The sequence below is a fragment of the Triturus cristatus genome, chromosome 2_2, assembly GCF_964204655.1.
Source record: "Triturus cristatus chromosome 2_2, aTriCri1.1, whole genome shotgun sequence".
Taxonomy (NCBI): domain Eukaryota; kingdom Metazoa; phylum Chordata; class Amphibia; order Caudata; family Salamandridae; genus Triturus; species Triturus cristatus.
In genome coordinates this window covers 108,545,282-108,566,158 of record NC_140582.1, presented here as the reverse complement: position 1 = coordinate 108,566,158, position 20,877 = coordinate 108,545,282, and the positions used below count along the sequence as shown (strand labels likewise).

General features: G+C 40.8%; 1 protein-coding gene across 3 annotated transcripts in view; it reads right to left on the bottom strand.

Moving 5' to 3' along the window:
- LOC146861960 (sulfate anion transporter 1-like) overlaps positions 1-20,877 on the bottom strand; it is a 359,823-nt gene that overhangs the window by 104,062 nt on the left and 234,884 nt on the right. For all 3 annotated transcript variants that reach the window (XM_085641118.1, XM_085641120.1, XM_085641119.1), the window contains exon 2: positions 2,310-2,952. In XM_085641118.1, the coding sequence (XP_085497244.1) occupies positions 2,310-2,930 (621 nt within the window). In that variant the 5' untranslated portion in view covers positions 2,931-2,952. The remainder of the gene's footprint in view (positions 1-2,309; positions 2,953-20,877) is intronic.

Here is a 20,877-nt window from a genome sequence, read left to right as displayed (position 1 = left end):
CGCTAAACCGGCGATAATTTTTAATGCCGTCCTTGATAAAATGCTCCATAGAGTTTATACCGCTTCCTTACTCAGTTATCCATGTGGCTAGTTTTTGTCATGGTAGGGCATCTACCCAGAATCTGGTAGGTCACAGGTGTGTTGCTGCCTGTAGCTGGTGGAAACCAGCTGCCCCCGCTACAACACAGTGCTTTGTACGCTGCCTTCAGAATGATATCTTCGTGTGTGTTCAAATCCCAGCAGAGAGGGGTGGTGTGAACGAATTTCCTTTTGTCGTCTTCAGCATGCTGTGATTGAGTGGTTAGCCCCAGGGGCACAGGCTCGAATCTAGAAAGGTGTGATCACAAATGTCCACAAAGGTGGAAATATATTTTCAGTAATTTAAGAATGTCCCCCTATACCATGACTATTCATATAGGTCGCCATAGACCGTGAAACCAAACAGACAGGGCTGGAGCCAGGCACCTCACGCAAGGCTTGTTCTGTTGTGGTGAAAGGCAGGCACTTTTACCTAAACAAGAATTTGCAATGCAATAGGTCTCGCATTAACGGAAGTTTGAGCTATTGACATTGTAAATGACAATGCCTTTTATTGTTGTTTTCGTTTTTAAAACATAAATAAATAATAGCTTAAACATGTGTAAATGCGAGAACTATTTCATTGCAAATGCTTATTTCACTACTAAAGAGTCTTGGCAGAGATATACTCTCAGTGAAAATATTGAGGGGTGCACTGATCCGACAAACTTACTCACCTTGGGGCATATTATCAAGGACGGCGTTAATATTATCGCCGGTATAGCGGAGGAAAACTGCCGCTAAAACAGCGATAATGGGCTTGAAAATATACCCTTGAGAATTCCAATAGAAGCCCATGTTCACACCAGAACATGGACTTCTATTGGAATTCTCAAGAGCATATTATCAAGCCCATTATCGCCGCTTTAGCGGCATTTTCCTGCCGCTAAACCGGCGAAAATTTTTAACGCCGTCCTTGATAATATGCCCCCTAATTCTAAAATGCTGTTGTTAACTTAAAATCTATGAACATATATTATCAATATGTAGAGATCGTTATCAATGGCTAAGGGATTGTTTTAAAAAAGACAATTTACAGCTAAAAACTATCTTTCGATCAAAAAGTATGTGGTACATTCCTTTCAAAGTTTAGCAGCTGAAGGAATCTTTCTCTCTTCATATCAAATTCCTGACAAACGCATCTGGAAACAAATGCTGCAAATCCACATGGGATTTGACCCGATATGGAGAATACTTGGTCTCAGGGATATAATTTGTTTGAATAATAAGTACTGTATATGTGAAATGAGAGTTAAATGCAGCATAACTCATCTTCTTTTAGATGTGCTACTCTTTCTGGATGAGAGAAAAAAATCCCTTCACCCACTTAAAAAACATATCTAGTTATAATTCCATGTGAAGCACTAGCCACTTCATTCTCAATTAAATATTATGATATTGGAACTGGCATTGCAAGATACACTGAGCTAATTCCAAAAAAGAGTGTTGTCATATTAGAGTAAGTTTCTCAAGGAATGCTGATGTATAGATGTAGTGCATTTTACGGTAATGTTAAACATTGTATGAGTGGACTAGACTATAGTTGAATTATGGTATATGTATTTCCTTTATAAGTCTATTCTATTGAGTATGATTTTGGAGGACATTGGGGCAGATTTATGTTGCACTTGCGCCACTTTTGCGCCGCTGTTGCGTCACTTTTGTGACGCAGCAGCGGCTCAAATCCTGCGCCATGGTGCGGGGTATTTACAACGTGACGCATCTGGGAGATGCGTCACGTTGTAAAGCCCTGCGCCACATGTAGGCGTTCCAGGGTAGGTGGGGGCGTTCCGGCGCAGGAACGCCTCCTAAAAGTGGCTGAGTGAAATCTACAAGATTTCACTCAGTCACTTTTAGGCCCATGCTGCGTCAAAACCCTGCGCCTGCTTGAAGCAGGCGTAAGGATTGACGCAGCATTGTACAGATCGGGCCCCCCAGAACATTGCTGGAGCTGCGTCGCGCTTGCGACGCAACTCCAGCAATGCACCACTTTTTGCCCCATGGTGCGCCGCATTATAAATGTGGCGCATCCATGGTGGCGCAGCTGTGGCGCATAATAATTGCCGCATCCCTGCTGATATGCAGGGATGCGCCAGTTAACATAAATCTGCCCCATTGTATTTATAAATTGCACAGCCGTTTAATTATTTATATTTCTATAATAACATTTCTTTGAAATAAGCAAAATAATAAAATCAGTAAACATTCCTAAATGATAAAGAGAAAGTTACCTGATAAAATCCTGCAACAAAGGTGAGAGCAGCGGCAATGCTGATTGCATAGCATTCCTTCCCACACTCTATGTTCAGCTCACTGACACTGAAGTTGAAACCAGTTGCATTGGAGTCACTTCCGTTCCAGCTCTGCATGACGCTGGCTGCACTTCTGACGTCATCGTTGAGATCAAACCCCGCCAGTTGCATTTCCCGGTCCACAACCTGCCCTACCATCAAACTGAGCAAACTGAAAATACCCACGGAGACATGGCGGGAGGTGCCCATGAAGAAGTAAATTACATTGGCGAAAAAGGAGGTGTAAAGGCTGTAAATGGGCTGGAGCCCGGCGAGCAGCGAGTAAGCTATAGCTTGGGGTACTAAAATAATTCCAATGATAAGGCCGGACATAACATCACCCCAAATGTATTCCTGGCATTTATATTTTGGAAGCCACCGTATTACTGGGAAGAAATCCAAAATCATGTTTTTCAGTCGCTTTGTCGTCCATGTGCAGTTCTTTTTCACTTTCGTTTTGATGGATGCTTGCACCTTTGTTTTGATTTTTACCTTCCTTTTCATGAGAACAGGGCAGTATGGTTCGTTGTCCATCTGACTGGTTTCAATTTGTCCATTCATTTTCTCTTTATTTTCTTTTTTGCTGGAAGAAAACGAAACAGATAATAATTACTTCATAACATATTTCATAGCATCTGTATGTTCAGACTGCTGGCTTATTTATGAGAACCCTGTCTCACTTTTGCACTATATAAAGTGGTACATGCGTGATGTGTGGCTTTGAGTAGCCTCATAATTCATGAGTAAGGCAACGCATTGCAAATCACTGTCTTACCTTACTCTGTGCCCCTTAAGGTGTTCCATGGGCATTGAGTTTGGCTTTCCCACGCAACACCCTTGGAATTTGACGCTGCCCCACATATACAAAATGATGTAAACATGGGGATGAGCCAAATCTGTACGCCTCCCGAGGTGATGCGTAACGAGGAGAAATATGTTTTCCTCCTTGTTTTTTCCTCTTTCTATGGGTGCTGAACTTTGCAGAACACATAGAAAGAGGAAAACGCCTCCCTGGATTGCTTTTGTGCAGGAAGGTGCTCCTTCCTGCACAAAAACCTATCCTGCATGCAACGGAGGCACCCTTGCACCATGGTGCAGGGTGTATACCTTGGCGCTGGGCTGCCAAAAAGGCCAGTAGAGGTTGCTCTCACGGCAGAGTGGTGGACAAGGGGGGGGGGGGGGGGAGTGGACGGACGACAAAAATAAAGAAAAAATAGAACTTACCTTCTCCTCGCCGATCGCTGCTCTTCTCCTTTCTGCTGAGGCTCCTAGGCTCCCCTGCTGCCAATCCCAGCACTTCTCTCATGGTGGTACCACCATGAGAGAAGCGCTGTGATTGGCCTGAGCTGGCTTGTTTTCCGTTCCAAATGGGACTGGGAGTGTACACCTGCTATTCTCTCCACCTGGCAATGCAGCTCCGGTTGGAGAGATGTCAGTGCGCTTGACCCTTTGGCTGTCCTGAGACAGCCGGCCAAACCGTCATGTGCATTGAGTGCAGTACCACTACTCCTCCTTTGAGTGCCTGCCCTGCGATGGCCCCGTCGACAAGATGCAGTAGGAAAGGAAAAATAAAACGATAATAAACATGTTTATTATCGTTTTAGTTCTCAAATTTTAAGGTTGTGGCCAGGGGGGTGATGTTCCTCCAGCATAGTGGAGGAGCCGCCACTGGAAACGGCGCTAGTGCAGGCAGAAAGGACAGGAATGCACTGCGTTGCTTAAATACGTTGCATTCCTGCCCTTTCACTTTGGCGTAGGGCAGAGCAGCGTAGGGCAGCGAAGCAAGGTGTACATTTGCGTGTGATGATGAAACGAATACTTCTGAAAGAAATCATGTCTGGACACACTAATTTGGACAAAAAACATTTATGAGGTCAAAGACATTCCATGGAAGTTTCCTTGCGTCCAAAACATTGCATATTATGACTACATCTGCCTTATTGACTGTGCAACAAACAACATCAGTCAGTCAACAGCAGGGTCCCAGTAGGACTCAGATTTGTAGATAACAAATTCAGAGGTGTCCTAAAGGGTGTAGATTTTGAGGTCCAGAGGCAAACGCCCGAAATGAGGTCTAATTTAATGTAGTGTTCACAGCAAGTAAAGCCCGCGGTGTGTATTTTTAATAAAGGAGAAGTTGCCATGCTAAACGATGGAGGAAGGGTCGGGTCCTAAAATGGGTTCAAGATACTTTACGAAGTGGGACCCTCAATGTTTCTTGAATCAGATTCTGCTTTGGTGGATTATTGACATAGAATTGTCAGGCTTTTCTTTAGATCCTTTAAGTGGCAATCATAGGGAACACATTGTAATGTCAACAGTGAGGTATTTCCTCTTAACAGGAATGCTGGGTATCTGCTTTGAAAGGCTTTAAACCATCTTGACTATCCACGCAAGCTTGGTTGAGTAGTTAACACCTAGCTGATGAATCATGGTGTGAAGGTAGACATTAGAAATTAGTGTTATGGTCACCAGTGGCATAATATAAAGGGTTAGAGGGCCCTCTTCAGAATCTGACGAGAAGCCTCCGAGAATCCATATCTCACAGCTCTTCAAAGACTTTAGATTGAATGGGCCCCCCCCCCCCCCGGATGTCGGGGCCTCTCTGCACTGCAGGGGCTGAAGGACATGGCATATGCCCCTGCTATTATCTCAAAACTGTCCAGCCAGAGTTTTCATTTAGTTAAAACAATAAGGGGCACATTTATGATAGGCTTGAGTCACGTTTGTGCCACGCAACATGGTGCAAGAGTGACATAAACCTCCAAGTTAAGTTTTTGAATCCACTGTGTAGCTACAAAATTCTGGAGTCACGTTATTCTGCCCTGGGAAGGCGTTTCATGGGCATCGCGTCGGTGTTCCCACGCATCTCGATTGGTTTTTGATGCATTCCCAGATTTACCAGTACAGGAAAGCCTGGAAATGCTCCACAAAGTTACGTCTTACCAGTGGAGGCCTAACAAGCAGAAATATCTCTATTTCTCCTAGAGTCTTCCTCTTTTTATGTGTGCTGCACTATGCAGCACACATAGAAAGAGGAGTATGCCTCCCAGGATTGTTTTTGTGCAGGAAGGTGCCACTTTCTGCATAAAAATAATCCTGCATGCAACATAGGCACACTTGCACCATGGTGCAAGGGTGTCTGCGTTGGCGCTAGGCTGCCAAAAGGGCACCAGCGCAAGGGAAAGGAAAGAAATGGGCTGTATTGCCTTAAATACGGCGCATTCCTGCCCTTTCTCTGTCTCACAGTGCAGCGCAGCAAGGTGACTTGCCGCACTGCGGCACTTTTCTTATAAATGAGCCCCTCACTCTTTATTGTAAAATTAAAAAAGGAAACTAAAAAACAATATTGCTCAAGACAATAAATATCTAGCCTTAACAATCAAAACCCTTACTAATATCAAAATTAACATTTCACAATCACAATTATTGCAGTCCTTGCGCTGTGTTCATAACCTGTACGGATCACAATGCTCTCTCCTATGAAACAATACCCAATGTCATAAGAAAATATTACTGACAATTCTCCTGACAAAATAATACCTGGCATAAGCCTTACACAGTGCCACTATGTTTATTATTGCAATTTATACCTAGCAGTCCGCCACTTTGACCTTTGTAAATTAAGAATAAAACCAGACTAGTTATAAGGACTATTCCTTTGCAATATGGAGTCAAACAGAAAAGTTTGGGAGTGCGTAATGTGCGGAAAGAAGGAAGGAAAAATAAAAATAAAAAGGTTTCTGAAATGTAACTGTCTATGGAAATATTTGAAACATTATACAGAAAGGACTCTTTGGCAAGTAAATAATCAATTTCCTCAGAAAATATCATGGCCTCTGATCAGTTGGTATTGAGCTACATTGCAATAAAAACAAGCATAGGCAACGCCAATAGGTCTGACATTTGCATGGAGCATGCAACCGTACACCACGTAAACATAATTTGAAGATCACACAGTGAGCTCAGTCTTTGTTCGTACTGAAGAAGGGATGAGGATTGCACTCTGAAGGGAAGATACAGGCAGGAAGTGGGTCGGGTAAGGTTGTCAAACTGCCACCACAGTCAAAGGCATGTTGAGAATCAATGGACATAAATGCAACAGACATTGAAAGCAGAAGCCATACAGATAGCTAGTGAACAGCCTTCCAGATAAATGGATAGATCGTCTATTAGTTAGACGAACTGACAGACAGACAGACAGCATGTAGAGCGCCTTGAGACACTCACGGGTATGTAGTGCACTTTACAAATGCTATGATTGATTGATTGATTGATTGATTAGATAAGCGACGCAAGCAATAGACAAACCTCTCTTTCACAAAAGCATCCTCAGTGCTTCCTAAAAGAACAAGGTTTGTGCATCAGCGAAGCCTGCCCCTCACTAGCATATCCCTAACTCAGACGTGGATCCTCCTTAAAAAAACTGAATAATAATAATGCAGCCCAACCCCATATCATAACTATATTATCCTGGTTACCTCAGAGAAATTGCTCCCAAGATTTGAATATAAGCTGAAAACAAGTAATGAAAACAAAGCTGTTAACACTGCACATAGTGAATGAACAGCTGCCTCGTATAAGTGGTGTGGAGGTTGTCGATCACTGCCATACTAACGCAGCCAAGGGGGGCTACTTTTGCATCTTGCCAGTAAGTGAGTAGTCCAACAGAAAGAAGCGTTTATTGAAGTGAGCTAATTTTTCCTCTCGATGTTCCCCCCTTTCAGTGCAAAGGCACATTATGGGGGCAAAACACCATCACTCCTAAATATCATGGGGCACATTTCTCAAGAAAATCACGTAGCACAGCAAGCCAGCTTGCTGTGCTGCGTGATAGGGAAAGGGGAAGAATGCGCCATATTTAATATTATGAGGCACATTCCTGGCTTTACCTTGGGCAAGCACACAATGTACTGCATAGGGCCTTGCACCATGGTGCAAGGGTGCCTGTGTTGTAAGCAACATTCTTTTTGAGCAGGAAGGTCTCCCTTCCTGCACATAAACAATCCCATGAGGCATTTTCCTATTTCTATGTGTGCTGCAGGGAAGGCATAGCATTTTAATGCATTCCCAGGTCTACCAGTAATGAGTGGGAGCACCTACATTCCACCTATGGAACACCTCCCTGGGGCTGAGTAACGCAATGTAGTAATGTGCACTGCACTGCATTATCTAGATTTATCAAGCCACTCAGGCCCAAGCTAGGTGGGCTTGCGTGGCTTGATAAATCTAACTAAGTAGTAGCGTCCCTCTTGTTCCCCATCATATGGTACAAGAGCAACACAACTCTTCGATATAATAACCCCCCAAATGGCTGTCTTGTGGGCTAATCCGAAATGTGAATGAGACTAGTGAGAAACCCAATATCTGTAGGAGGCTGATCTATTGCCCTCTATATGTATGTTCTCCTATGTCCTCAACCAAGATGTGAATGACACTGTGACAAAGCTATGGCTGAGGTGGCCTAGCCTAGAACCCCTTTCAGCATGTATAATTGTATTTACTTATAGATTACACTATGATTTACATGAATGGCACAAGAGCCATCAAACGTTAAATTCAAATAATAAGAAAACATAGAATAGCAGGGAAGGAGGGAAGGAGGGGAGAAAGGTGGAAAAGAAGGAGAGAAAGGCTAGACAGTACAAAGTGAAGGTAAAAGATTTGGCAGCAGGATGAAGAAATGAGGGCAGGAAAGAGGGGGAGAACAAAAAGTATAGGAATAAAATGAGAAACTAAAAAAGGACGCTTGGAAGGAAAGAGCAAAGAAACAAAAGCCGGAAGGATTAAATAAGGGAAGGATTAGAAAAAGGCAATAAGAGATGAAAAAAGGAATGGGCAAAAAGGAGGCAGAAAGAACAAAATAAACCCAGGAGGAGCAGAAGGATTAAAGGAACAAAGAATGGAATAAATATGAAAATAAAATGGAATTAAAACAAGGAGGAAACGAGTAAGGGCAGATGAAAGGAGGGAAAGGGGGTAGAAATTAAAGAAGGAAATGGGAAACTGGGAAGAAGGAAAGGGAATAAATGAAAGAAAATGTAATAAAATATATAAAGGTAGTTCAAGGAGGACGTAAAGAAGGGAGGAAGAAGCAATGACAATGAGGAAGTAATGATGTAAAGAACAGTGGAGGGATGAATGGAAGGGAAGAAAGAAAGAAAAAAGAAAGAAAGAAAGAAAGAAAGAAAGAAAGAAAGAAAGAAAGAAAGAAAGAAAGAAAGAAAGAAAGAAAGAAAGACAGGAGAAGGGGTGGAGAAAAGAGGGAAGGAACAATCAAAGGAATGAAGAAGGAATAAAAAGAGAAAAGAGAGAAGAGAGAAGAATGGATGGCAGGATAGAGAGACAAAGGAAAGAAGCATGACATTAAGGAAAGAATGATAGATTGAAAGGAAGGAAGGGAGGGAGATTATGATCGTAGAAACTACAGAGGGAAAGAAGAAGGAAAGATCAAATGAGAAATGAAGGAACACCAAAAGGAAGGTTTGGAAGAAAATGGAAACAAGGGACAAGGAACGGAAAGGAGGAAGATGAAGAATGATTCAAGGAAGGAGGGAGAGGACTAAGGAAGGAAGGATGATAGAAAGCAATCAAAGATGGATGAAAGAAAGGGAAACTAAGGAGGGTAAGAAGGAAGGAAGTATAAAAGGAAGAAAAAAAAGTAAAGAAGAAAGTGAGAATGAATGAAAAGAAGAAATTAAGGGATGCAGGGAAGGAAAGAAGAAATATTGGATGAAATGTAAATGAAAGAATGTTAGACTGAAGGATAGAGCGGATGAAGGGAAGAGTGCAATGAAGGGAGGGAAGAAATACAGAAGCACTGCAGAAAAAAAGTAAGAAAGGACAGAACTAGAGAAGGAGAGAAGCAGTGTTGAAGGGAGGGAGAAATAAAGTATTGAACGAAGGTGGAGGGAAGAAGATGTTGAGGAGAAAGGAGAAAAGGGAAGAAGACATGTAAGGACGGAATAAAGAAAGAGGGAAGGGAGGCAGGCAGGGGTGGTCAGTGTAGGTAAGTGTTGTGGGGCAGGGCGGGGGGATGTCAACAGACAATGGAATGGGATTTATTTATTTAATTAATTTTCCCTATTCCGTCGTCTGTCAAGTTCCCCCCTCCTGCCCCGCCCCACTGCGCTTAACTGCACCGACCGATACTGGAGGCAGGTTACAATGAAGGATGATAGAAACTAGAAAGGAGAGCAAAAAGAAAAAAAGACAAGAAAAATAAAGAAAAAATAAAGAAAAAAAATCAAGGAAACAAGGGGCATATTTACAACAACCGGCGATAATTATCGCAAAGCGCATTTAGCGCTAGGATAATTATCGCCGGCTAGCGCGGATTTTTATCGCTGAGATAGCGTGCTATTAGCAACGCTTATCTCAATAGCCATAAAAATCCTCACGCTAACTGGCTAACGTGAGATTATCGCTGGAAACCCAGCGATAATCTCACGTTACCTTGTTGATATGGACTCACAAACTTAGCCATGATATCCACCTTCCATAGGATATCATGGATAAGTCAAGGTGTTATCGCTACTTTTCTTGCTGCTATGCTTCATAGCGTGGGGCTTGATGATAGGAGAAATGTCGCTTAGCGACATTTCTCCTATCATGTCAGGTCAGGAACGCCCACTTTGCATCTCATTAGAGATGCAAAGCTGGGCATTAGAAATCCCCACGCTAAATGAAGGTTTCACGCGTTAGCGTGACCTTGCTAATATAGCGATAAAATTATCGCCGCTTTTTGGCCGAAAACGGCCGCTAAAGCGGCGATAGTTTATTATCGCCTCGTTGTAAATATGCCCCAAAGTGTGTTACACAAGTAAAAAGACGTGAGGAGAAATCTTTATGAATGAGGTGAAGAATAAAATATGGGTAACTGTCGTTTTGAAAACACGATTAAAACGTGAGGAATGAAGGAATATAGGGGCATATCAACAAGGGCTTTATCTCTGCTTTTTTGGCTTTAAAAGCCAAAAAAGCAGAGATAAAACTAGCGCCCTATCAACAACAGGGTGCTAACACGCAAATTTGCATGTTAGCACCCTTTTACTCTACGCTTCCCCTTGCATCTCTAATGAGATGCAAAGGGGGCGTTCCAGAGTAAAATAATAGGAGAAATGTCGCTAAGCGACATTTCTCCTATTATCAAGAATGTCGCTAACCCTGTTAGAGACAAAAAAAGCAGCGCTAACCGCGGTTAACGCTGCTTTTTTACGTCTGCTAATTTTCAGACTTAGCCATGATATCCTATGGAAGGAGGATATCATGGCTAAGTTTGCCTGTCCCTATCAACAAGGTAACGTGTGATTAACGCTGGGTTTCCAGCGATAATCTCAAGTTAGCCTGTTAGCGTGTAGATTTTTATCGCTATTGAGATAAGCGTTGCTAATAGCACGCTATCTCAGCGATAAAAATTCACGCTAGCCGGCGATAATTATCCTCACGCTAAGAGCGCTGAGCGATAATTATCGCCGGTTGTTGTTGATATGCCCCATAGGGGCATATTAACAAGCCAGGCGATAAAATTATCGCCGCTTTAGCGGCAGAAAAAAGCCGCTAAAACGGCGATAATGGGCTTGATAATATGCTCTATGGAATTCCAATTGAAGCCCATGTTAGACGCCCTTCACATTTAACATGGGCTTCAATTGGAATTCAATAGACAACATTATCAGGCCCATTATCGCCGTTTTAGCAGCAGTTTTCTGCCGCTAAAGCGGCGATAATTTTATCGCCTGGCTTGTTAATATGCCCCTTAGTTTCCCAATGCAGTCAACACGATGTTAGAGTTACATCTTTGCATTTGCAGACAGGGTCGGACAGTGACAAAATATATATAAATATATATGCCTTGGCACAAAAAGGAAAATAGCCCCAAGTGAATGAGAAAACTAAAAGAATGCGGCCTAATGTTTGCACATTGGGGCAGTTTTTAATTTATAAAGATAACGCTATATAAGTGTTTCGCAAGAAAGACTGCATAGATTTGTTTTATCAACAAAATCAAGAGTAAAAACCGGTCTACCAGACCATAAAATAGGCCCGCAAACAGCCAAAACACAGGCCCACAGACTGACATTTCAAGCCCTCCAGGCACTATCTGGTTGCCCTATTGTCCTGTCTGACCCGGAATGCAGAGTCATTGGGGTCTATATGTGCTTATTTCCACATTCCATTGACGACTTCCAATCTCATACTATTCTGCATACTGAATGTCCACCGAGTCCAAACAAACAGCCCTTTTTAATCTGCCAGAAATTCATTAATTTCTCTGTGGTGATAATCTCGGCAGCTTTCTTGTTTCTTGACCTTTCCTCACGTTTCTTCCACATACTTGCAATTTTTGGAATTTGGCACACAGGTTCAGACATTTCAGTCTCCATGGCCAGGTCAGGCAGTGCTTGGCAACCAGCGCATTAAGGGGCCCGTAAAGCCATTGCCGAGTGGAAATTAATATAAAGATGACTTTCTCTCCGACTTAAACACTTTACATCATTTAATGCACATTTTTACTTATGTTTTTGTGGCCTGTGAAATTTGATAGAAACATTGTCTAGAAATACTTATTGAACAGTTGGCTATTTTTGTCCTAAGTATGGAAGATTCTTCAAGCTGGCCTCTTTTCGACGGCTTTCACGACTTTAGTTACATCTGAGACTTGAAACATTCACCTCGATGTCTGAATCGTGCATCAGATAAAAAACCGATGGAAGCATGCCCTCAACAAGCATATCCCACACTGGGGAAACGTGCTATCTTCTTTAAAAAAAAAAACACAAAAAACCCACACAGTTCTACTTCCCATAATAAGAAAAGTGGCTACTAAATTCCCCCAAAAAACATAAGAGGAGGAAAGTTTGAAGCATCAATGGTAGGCCCGAGGATACAGTAGAATGGAAACTTCCTGAAACCTGGAATGGAATTTGGGGGCAGGATTTAAATGGCAAGAGTAGCTTAGCAGGAAAGAATGCTCTTTCAAAGTGGGCTTTTCAGCTTTTGTAATGTTCCCACCTCTTCAGCTGAAGGAAACACCGGGAGTCAGTCAGAGAAGATCAAATGAGGGGCAGTAGTGGCTCGTATCTGTGTCAAAAGTCTTCTACAGACTTTACTATTAATAACCATTTGCTAGTAACAGGAACGTAGGGGCATATTAACAAGGCGGCGATAAAACGTTATCGCTGCTTTTGCGGCAGTTTTCGGGCGAAAAGCGGCGATAATTTTATCGCCTTATCAGCAAAGACACGCTATTGCGTGCTTTGCTGATTTATCGCCCCTTACAACGCCCAGCTTTGCATCTCTAATGAGATGCAAAGTGGGCGTTCCGTGCCAGAATGACTGGAGAAATGTCGGTAACCGACATTTCTCCAATTATCAAGCTGCACGTAAACAAGCAGAGCGATAAGAAAAGTAGCGCTAACCACAGTTATCGCTACTTTCCTTACGCCTGCTTGTGATCTGACTTAGCCATGTAATCCAATGGGAGGTGGATTACATGGCTAAGATCACCCTGCCCTAACAGCAAGGTATCGCTGGTCGCAGTGTGATTATCGCCGGATTTCCAGCGATAATCACACTGTTTTCCAGTTAACGCATGAATTCCTATCGCTTGGGAGATAAGCGTTGCTGATCGCACGCCATCTCCACGATAGAATCCAACGTTAGCCTGCGATAATTATCCTCGCGCTAAAAGCGCTGAGCGATAATTATCGCAGACCCTTGCTGATATGCCCCAAAGTCGTTTGTGAAATGCTAGAGAAGGCTGCAATGTACTAAGTGTAGCAATGCATTGAGAGTGGTGAGTTCTGTAGCACAATGTTCCACCGAGAGTGAATTGTTTGAAAGTTTCAAGTATCAGGAGGACCAGGGTGAGACTCTTCATGAGAACTTGTCATTGTATATTAAAAAACGGCATTTGTATTAACCATAGAGGTGCCCAAAGAGCACCAGGAATGGGAACTACATTTTTTTTATCTGCGGAACAATGTTGACATGGTGAGCTCAGGCACTGTATAATTTTCTCTCTAATGCGATTGGTTCAACCTGTGTGACTCTTGCCCAAGTGTGTTGAATGTATGACCTCCATTGTAAGATGTGTTATAAAAGAAGCTCCTTCTTGGGGGTTTGCGGCTCAATCTCCTTGATGGTTAATAGGCAGCACCAGGTAGTCTGACTTCTGATCTATAACTTTGATTTTGGTTTTTTTACAGCTGAACTATGTCTGGGTATGAATATTCATTTCCTGCATTTAATTCTGAGTTTTATGCCATTTCTTTGTTTAGGTGAATAATTGACTAATACTAGCCACACATTTTGGCTAGCTGCAATAAATTGAAGCTTTAATAACCCTTCATGGTCTCCTTTTAATAATTGTCTCATTTTCATTGGAAATCTTAACGTGCTTTATACCTTGAACTGTAAATGTGTTGGCCAGATCCAATTGAGGAGCAGCAAAATCCATGGAGGATTAACACTTCTCCTGGACCACCAGAAGCACTTTAAATTGACACATAAGAAAAAAGTGTCATCAAGCGCATCACAGCTCTACACCTTTTGTGGCCAGGAAGAAAAGTCACAAAAAGAGTCATTACTTTTATTTCCTCCATATACAAGGCCCGTTATTGTGGATTGACAATACTAAGGCAAAATTATGTCACTCAACATATCCAATGGCTTTCCATTTTACTGTTCCAACATGTAAATGACAATAGCAAAAAAGTCTATGGTAGAAGAAGGCTGGCCCATTCTGGCTATGTATGGTGTCCCGTGGGGTGAGCCAAAATGTGAAGGACATGGTCGCAAAGCAATAAAAGAAGCAGGCTGGCTTAATGACCCTTTTATGTATGTATGTATTCATTTTTGTATGTTTCAATTACATTGTGTTTGACATGAATTTCGCAGGGACCTTTACACAACAACTGTAAAAAGTGAGCTACAAAGCTTTTAAAAAGGGGGCACCCAGTCTGCAAAGAAGTAAATTTAACATATAAGGCATATTTGTATAGAGCTTATTTAGCACACTGGTTCTTTAGAGCTATTGAAAGATAAAGGATCTTTATTGATACCCAACACAAAATACAGATTTTAGCAAAGTCCTGAAGATAAAAGGCTTAGTTGGGCCCAACTCAACAGTACCCATTTTTATGAATCTCACAAAGATGAAAGGCCTAGTGGATTCACTGGAATGCAGAACTGTGACATGTTCTCAGATTGAGATCCCTGCAGTAGATGCATTAGTACACTGCAGAAACACCAGATCAGGCTATTTGAGCATATAATTCACAGTTTCATTTTTCTGCTGTTTTCATTTAGTTTGGCGTGCCATGCATGTATCCCATCATCAGTGGGACTTTTACTTCCTTATGACCTCTTTCTCCTTCACTATTTTCTACCCGTTTCTTCCAGATATTCATACATTTTTGCTAAATTCATTCAGGAACCTGTATTAATCGGTCATGTGAAATGTTGCAATGCTTCATTTCCTGATTTTCATTGCCTTCTAAAGAAAAAGGGCCATTCTCTTTCCATTGAATATTCAGAAAACAGTTGCTTAGAAGTAGACTTACTATGTTGACTTATTTTCTGAACCAGAAGCTACCAATTTTCCTTTCACAATTGTTGGCCATATACACTAATTATAATGAAGCGTATTTTGGAAATCTTCTAAGAATCCCACTGTTTCAGGACAACACCGCTCACCCAATTAATAAGTGGCATGCTTTATCCTCACGACGCTCTTGACATTGATGCTAAAAATCTCATTGCAAGCTGCTACCCACATAGTTATTGGGGAGATTTTAGGGGATGTTCATTATTGTGAATCACAAAGTCTGAACTTTTGCCACTCACTAATGTTTGGGTGTGAGAGGATAATGCAGAGTAGAAATAAATGTGTGCGTAAAATATATATTGGGTGGATTCATCAAGTGTTGTTATGTCCCCCAGGGACAGAGTTAAAAGAGAAGGGGGGGAGGTCGACATGCTTCTGCCAAGGATGAATCCTACAAAGAGTTGTTAGTGGCATTTATCAGGACACAGTCACCTTCTCTGCTTGAATAAAAGGGGTGATAGGAATAAAATAGCTACAACTCGCAAATGTTAAAGGCAGATGTTGGGTGTAATCTTCCACCATTGCTCATGTATACTCTGTAAAACAGAAAATAATACTGATAACCGTCGCTTATCTCTTTATGTCCCACTTTCAGGACAGAAGATTACAGAAATGATTTTCTCAGACAACATAATGATGATACCTTCTTCCACCCCTTTTTAAGGGATCTGACAGCAAGGATCCAGAGGAAGATCAAAGAGAACACAGATGAAGAACTAGAACATGATTGAATTACTAAAAGAAGAGAACGGGTACATTTCTCAATAATCATAACCCAAAGATAGCCTACTTCTATGCAATACCAAAAAAGATGCAACCTCTAGCTGTACCTATAATCTCTGTCATTCTGTCAGTACAAGACCTACTTTCACAGTTTGTTCTTCAAACTCTCCTTCTGAAACTTCCTTCATATTTGAAGGATACTAAGATATCTTAAATCTTTTGAAGATTCTAATTTTTGCCACACAATAAATATCTTATTTGATCTTAATTATGAGTCACTTTATACAAGCCTACCTCAGAAGGAAGCCTTATCTGTAATTAAACAGCTTTTTTGAAAGGACTCCCATCCTCACATGCTGCTGATTCAGTTTCTAATATATTTGCCAGAATTAATCTTACCCGAAAATTATTTTGGCTTTCAAGATCAGTTATTCTTGTAAGTAACAGGAACATTTATGGGTAGCACTTTTTCCCCAAGCATGGGTAATTGGTATGCATTAATTTGAAAATTATTAACAAACATATATGCAATTATTGATTGGGGCAATATAATATAAATTGATCACTTGGAGCGTTCAATGACCTATAGCACGGAAAAAGGTAATCATGTGCCAGAAATAGCTCCTGACACCCAAATATGTTAAATTTTTAAAGAAAAATATCAGAAAAAGGGAAATCTGTTTATATTTTCCTTTTTTAAACTGTGGCTGCATTTATGGTGCGACACCTGCCTTTCACCCAGGCTGATGCATCTTGTAGAATGCATTGAGATGTCAAAATTCAACCTATTACTGTTGAGCAGGTACATCATTTCTTTATTACAGATGATTAGGGAAGCCACGTGTTGCCTGTAATACAGGAATTAAAGAAAGGTTTTTAGAAGGGGATTGCAGCTTGGATTATATGCATATAACAACCTTAACCTGATCTTCCGAACATCTTTCTACAAAACTAATTCTTTTTTTGTCTGTAAATATATGTATATATATCTACTGTAGCAGTTGCTTCTAATGCTTATGTCCACTCTTGCAATATTGGTTAATTCCTAGCCCAATGCCTTATTTACTCCCTAATGTTATAACTATTTACTGTCTGCCACAAAACAAACAACCTTGTAACTCTTTTAACTAATTGTGATTTCCACTTTTCTCTACTCTGCTACTAATCATGAATAAATATTATCGTCCATTGACCTTAAAGCATTTATTATCTTTATAGAAGAGCTCATTGACATCATAGCCAATTAAAGCCTGTCCTCGTGCAAATGCATATCTCATAGATTTCTTTCTCCACTGGCAAAAATAATGACATATATACCACCACCCTTCTCCTAGGATAGTGCTTTAGTACAGCACTACACCTTGCCTATCCACATTAAAAGAGCCACAATTGAAATCCACACCATTTGGTTTCACCAGCTATTTCATCCTTTAAACATCCTCTCAGCCCTTTATCCAAACATATAAAAAGTCTTGATCATAGTGAGGGACATAAAAGAAAGCGGCCATTGGCACTCTTAGCTCCATGATTTCTTTTGCCCTTTCAAATCAATCACCTTCTGTGGATTGCTAAAAATTACATGACCAAAATAATGAAGATCTCTCTAGCTTCTTAAACATCCTCGACCTTCACAACACCAGCCTATAAATGCTGTATAAAATAGCAAAGTGGTTCACAAATGACCCCAAACTCAAAAGGAAGTTTAATTACATGTTTGACAATGATGGAGCAAATGCCTTAACACTTAACCGTTTCTAAAATATTAAGAGGTGAGAAAAGCAAGCAAATTCTTCCTGTACAAGACTCAATCATCCGTCTTTAGTGCAAAACTCCCCTGGTACGGAACAGACTTAAGAAGCTCTTTTAGAGAGATTTTACCAAACCAACAAGAGCACACCACACCACATTCTCTTAGTGTATCAAAATATGATGTACTAGACAAATTGTAGCAACAAAAAAATACAGGATGCCAAAAGTGACATTGATAATCTACTCATTGTCCTTGATACAGAAGACGTTGATATCTCCTAAAACAGACTTCTGCAACCAGGACAAGTTTAAATACAATAACGGAAATTAAAATCAAAAATCTCCTTGAAAACACTTAACCCTCACAGTACTAATTTGACCCATTCCCTACTTGAAAGAGACCATATCGAAGACCTCCCAATTCACCGATGAAATGCCTTGTATATCTCCCCCAGTCACACCTCCTTCCCTGACCCCCCTCCCCTAATTAGGGAGAGGTGCATAGACTCCCTATTAGTAAAAATACACTTCTGACAACCAACTTGTAGACACATTTGAATTTGGGAGTATTCTGAAGAACATGAAACTAATGAAATCTGTCCACTGACAATAGTGTATGCCAAGTTATGTGTCTTTGAAGAGGAAATGCCTTTCTCTTAAATCTCCTCAAGTTGTCTGAGGTTTATTTTTGGTTAAGAATTAAAAACGAATGATCTTAGAGATAAACATAATTTATTGATGTGTAAACAGGCCACAGTAGGCATGATCATGGAAAGATGTTAACATTCCCAGCCAACTGTGTTAATTGTAACATTTGTTTTAAAGAAGAGACATTACTAATCAACGGTTACTTAGCGCAAGTTGACATTAAATTGACCTATTTGTTGTATTTTGTTTTTGCGGTATTTCCTCTAATAATACCAATTGAAATTCTATTTCAGTTGGAAACCAAAATTTTATTATTAAATTGCATTTAATACACCGTGTGGCCATGCCATCAACTAAAGAATTGGTGAATTCTTCCCATGTGGAACATTTCACCTGTACATGGATGTAAATCTCCATGTGCAGAGATCACCGCATGAAAATTTCCCTTTGTGAACAGGCCTCAAATTCTGTATGTAATTTGTGTTTAATTATGTAATTCATTGTCAAATCTAACATATTTATATGATTTCATAAAATATTATTGTCTTTTATATAATTTTATCAGGTTATGGGCATTGGATGTGTAGTGTTTTGTTTTAATGCTATATTAATTATCATGATATTAATAATGTTTATATCATTTCACCAATGTAAATAGGTATTTTCTTATTAGGTAATTTAAAGGAAATTATAAATACAATAATTGGGAGCACATTTATTTCTAATGTATAAATTGTAAAATATGAGAAAATGTCTTTTTTTTGGTTGGATTAGTAGTTTATTTCTCTTATTAGGAATATTAATTTACAGATATATTGGCCACTTTACATACTATAAATTCTACATAAAATAAAGATATGCATTTATCCCAATGTATGTTGGGTTGGGATTAGAATAGAAATTCTGCCCCCCCCCCCCAAAATATATACATATTTCCTAATACAGAAGGACTGGAGTTAGAAGTTTTAGTATGACTGCAGTTAGAATAACATCTGACCCACTCAAATATATGCATGTTCGCCAAGCTTAACAGGACTTTATTAAAATTCTAAATTTGCCCCACATCACCCAAATATATTTCTATTGGTAAATTTGTAGTGAGTGGGATGAATTTAGAATAGTTAATCTCAACCAGCCCAACCAATTGAAATTGGCATTTGACATTTTGACATTTCTATTGTACATAATAATAATTTTTCTTCAGCCTCCGGCTTTCTACTATGTCCTTAGTTGGAACAAGTGGGACTGTCACTACAATCCCTCCTTTTCAAGCTCCTTTCTGGCCATGCTTTTTTTTAAGCATTATTTTCATTTTGTTTAAATTAACAATCAGGCAATATGGAATAGCAATTCCGACACAGGTTTGAGACTTCAGACAAATTGCAGATTCACTGTATATCTGTGACTTATAGGTAGTGGGTCTGGTTAAATGTAAACTCCAGAGGTATACATATGACAATATTAATGGATGTTACCAACATAGACATATATGTTTGTTTCACAGTTGCCAGGGTGTGTCGATATGTAGCATGCTTGTTTAGCACCGGTACCAGGAGAGTTTTCTTTGCATAGCACAATTCTCTGCAGAATACAAGCACATTCATTCTCAGGCAGCATTCAGGAAAGTATGGCTGTGGCTCAGAACTCACCCTTCAACATCATTCAACCCTTTGTTTGCATCTCCTGGATAATGGACGCGTGCTAGGTATTCCTGACATGGGCCCCAGATATTTTTTGGGTGGCTGTGTGGTGACATAAGATCATAATAGGTGTCTGATTGGGTATTACAGTATGTCATGTCTGTCAGCCACTCTTTCAGGCAGAGGACCCTTCATCCAGAACATCCTACTGCGCACCAGCAAGATACTTATAGCCACAAGGCGCTAACTGTAATTCAGGACATACCTGTCATATCCCAACAGTGCTGTCAGTAGTGTATGGAGTACTGCTGCCCCGTGATCTCTTCCATGATCAGGTATATTTCCAGGCCAAAGCACTTCACACTTGGGCAGTGGCACGCCATGTGTGGAAAACCAGCCTCATCTGTTCAGCAATGTGCGCAGCGGGAGTCCTCATGCAGGCGGTAGCGGCATAATCAAACCGGGGAATAATACACCTTATTGAGGTACTTGAGGTGTACAAGGCAATGGCGTCCATTTAGTAACACTGTGTGGATTACAGAACAACAGTATGCCCATTGCATGTCACTAATAGCTACGCCCAGATCGTCTTGCCAGTCACTGCAAGCCCTTACATTGTCAGGCTGTGGGGCCCAATACCAAAAAGCCTATAACATTGGCAACGATATCTGTAGCAAGTATGTGAGAGCTGGTAGTTCTAAGGGCTCTGCCAGTGTGTCATCTAGTAGGACCCGCATTGTGTGACATTCCCACTCAGAAGTAATGGAACTGTGCAAGAGTAGTAGGCACTTCGCATTGTGCTCTAACCTGGGGCCAGTCACTTAAGACTCCGGTTTCAAAGAGGTCGCCTATACTCTGAATCCCTAGTAAGCGTAAGGCTGCCACAGGAAACCAGATGTACCACTCCAAAGGGAGGTGTACAGAGTACAGCCAAGGCCTGGAATGTAAATTCATTGTTTTCTTCCAGAAGCATTGCATAGTGCCTATGTGATCTAGGACATGAAATGATGCACCGATCTGTTGAATAGAAATTATGGCAATGTAAAAGGAGATGCAGTGTCCCTCTCCAGCCAAAATGGGGTAGGTCCAATGGACCATGGATCCAGTAGCGAGCAAAGATACATTGCACTGCTCTGTA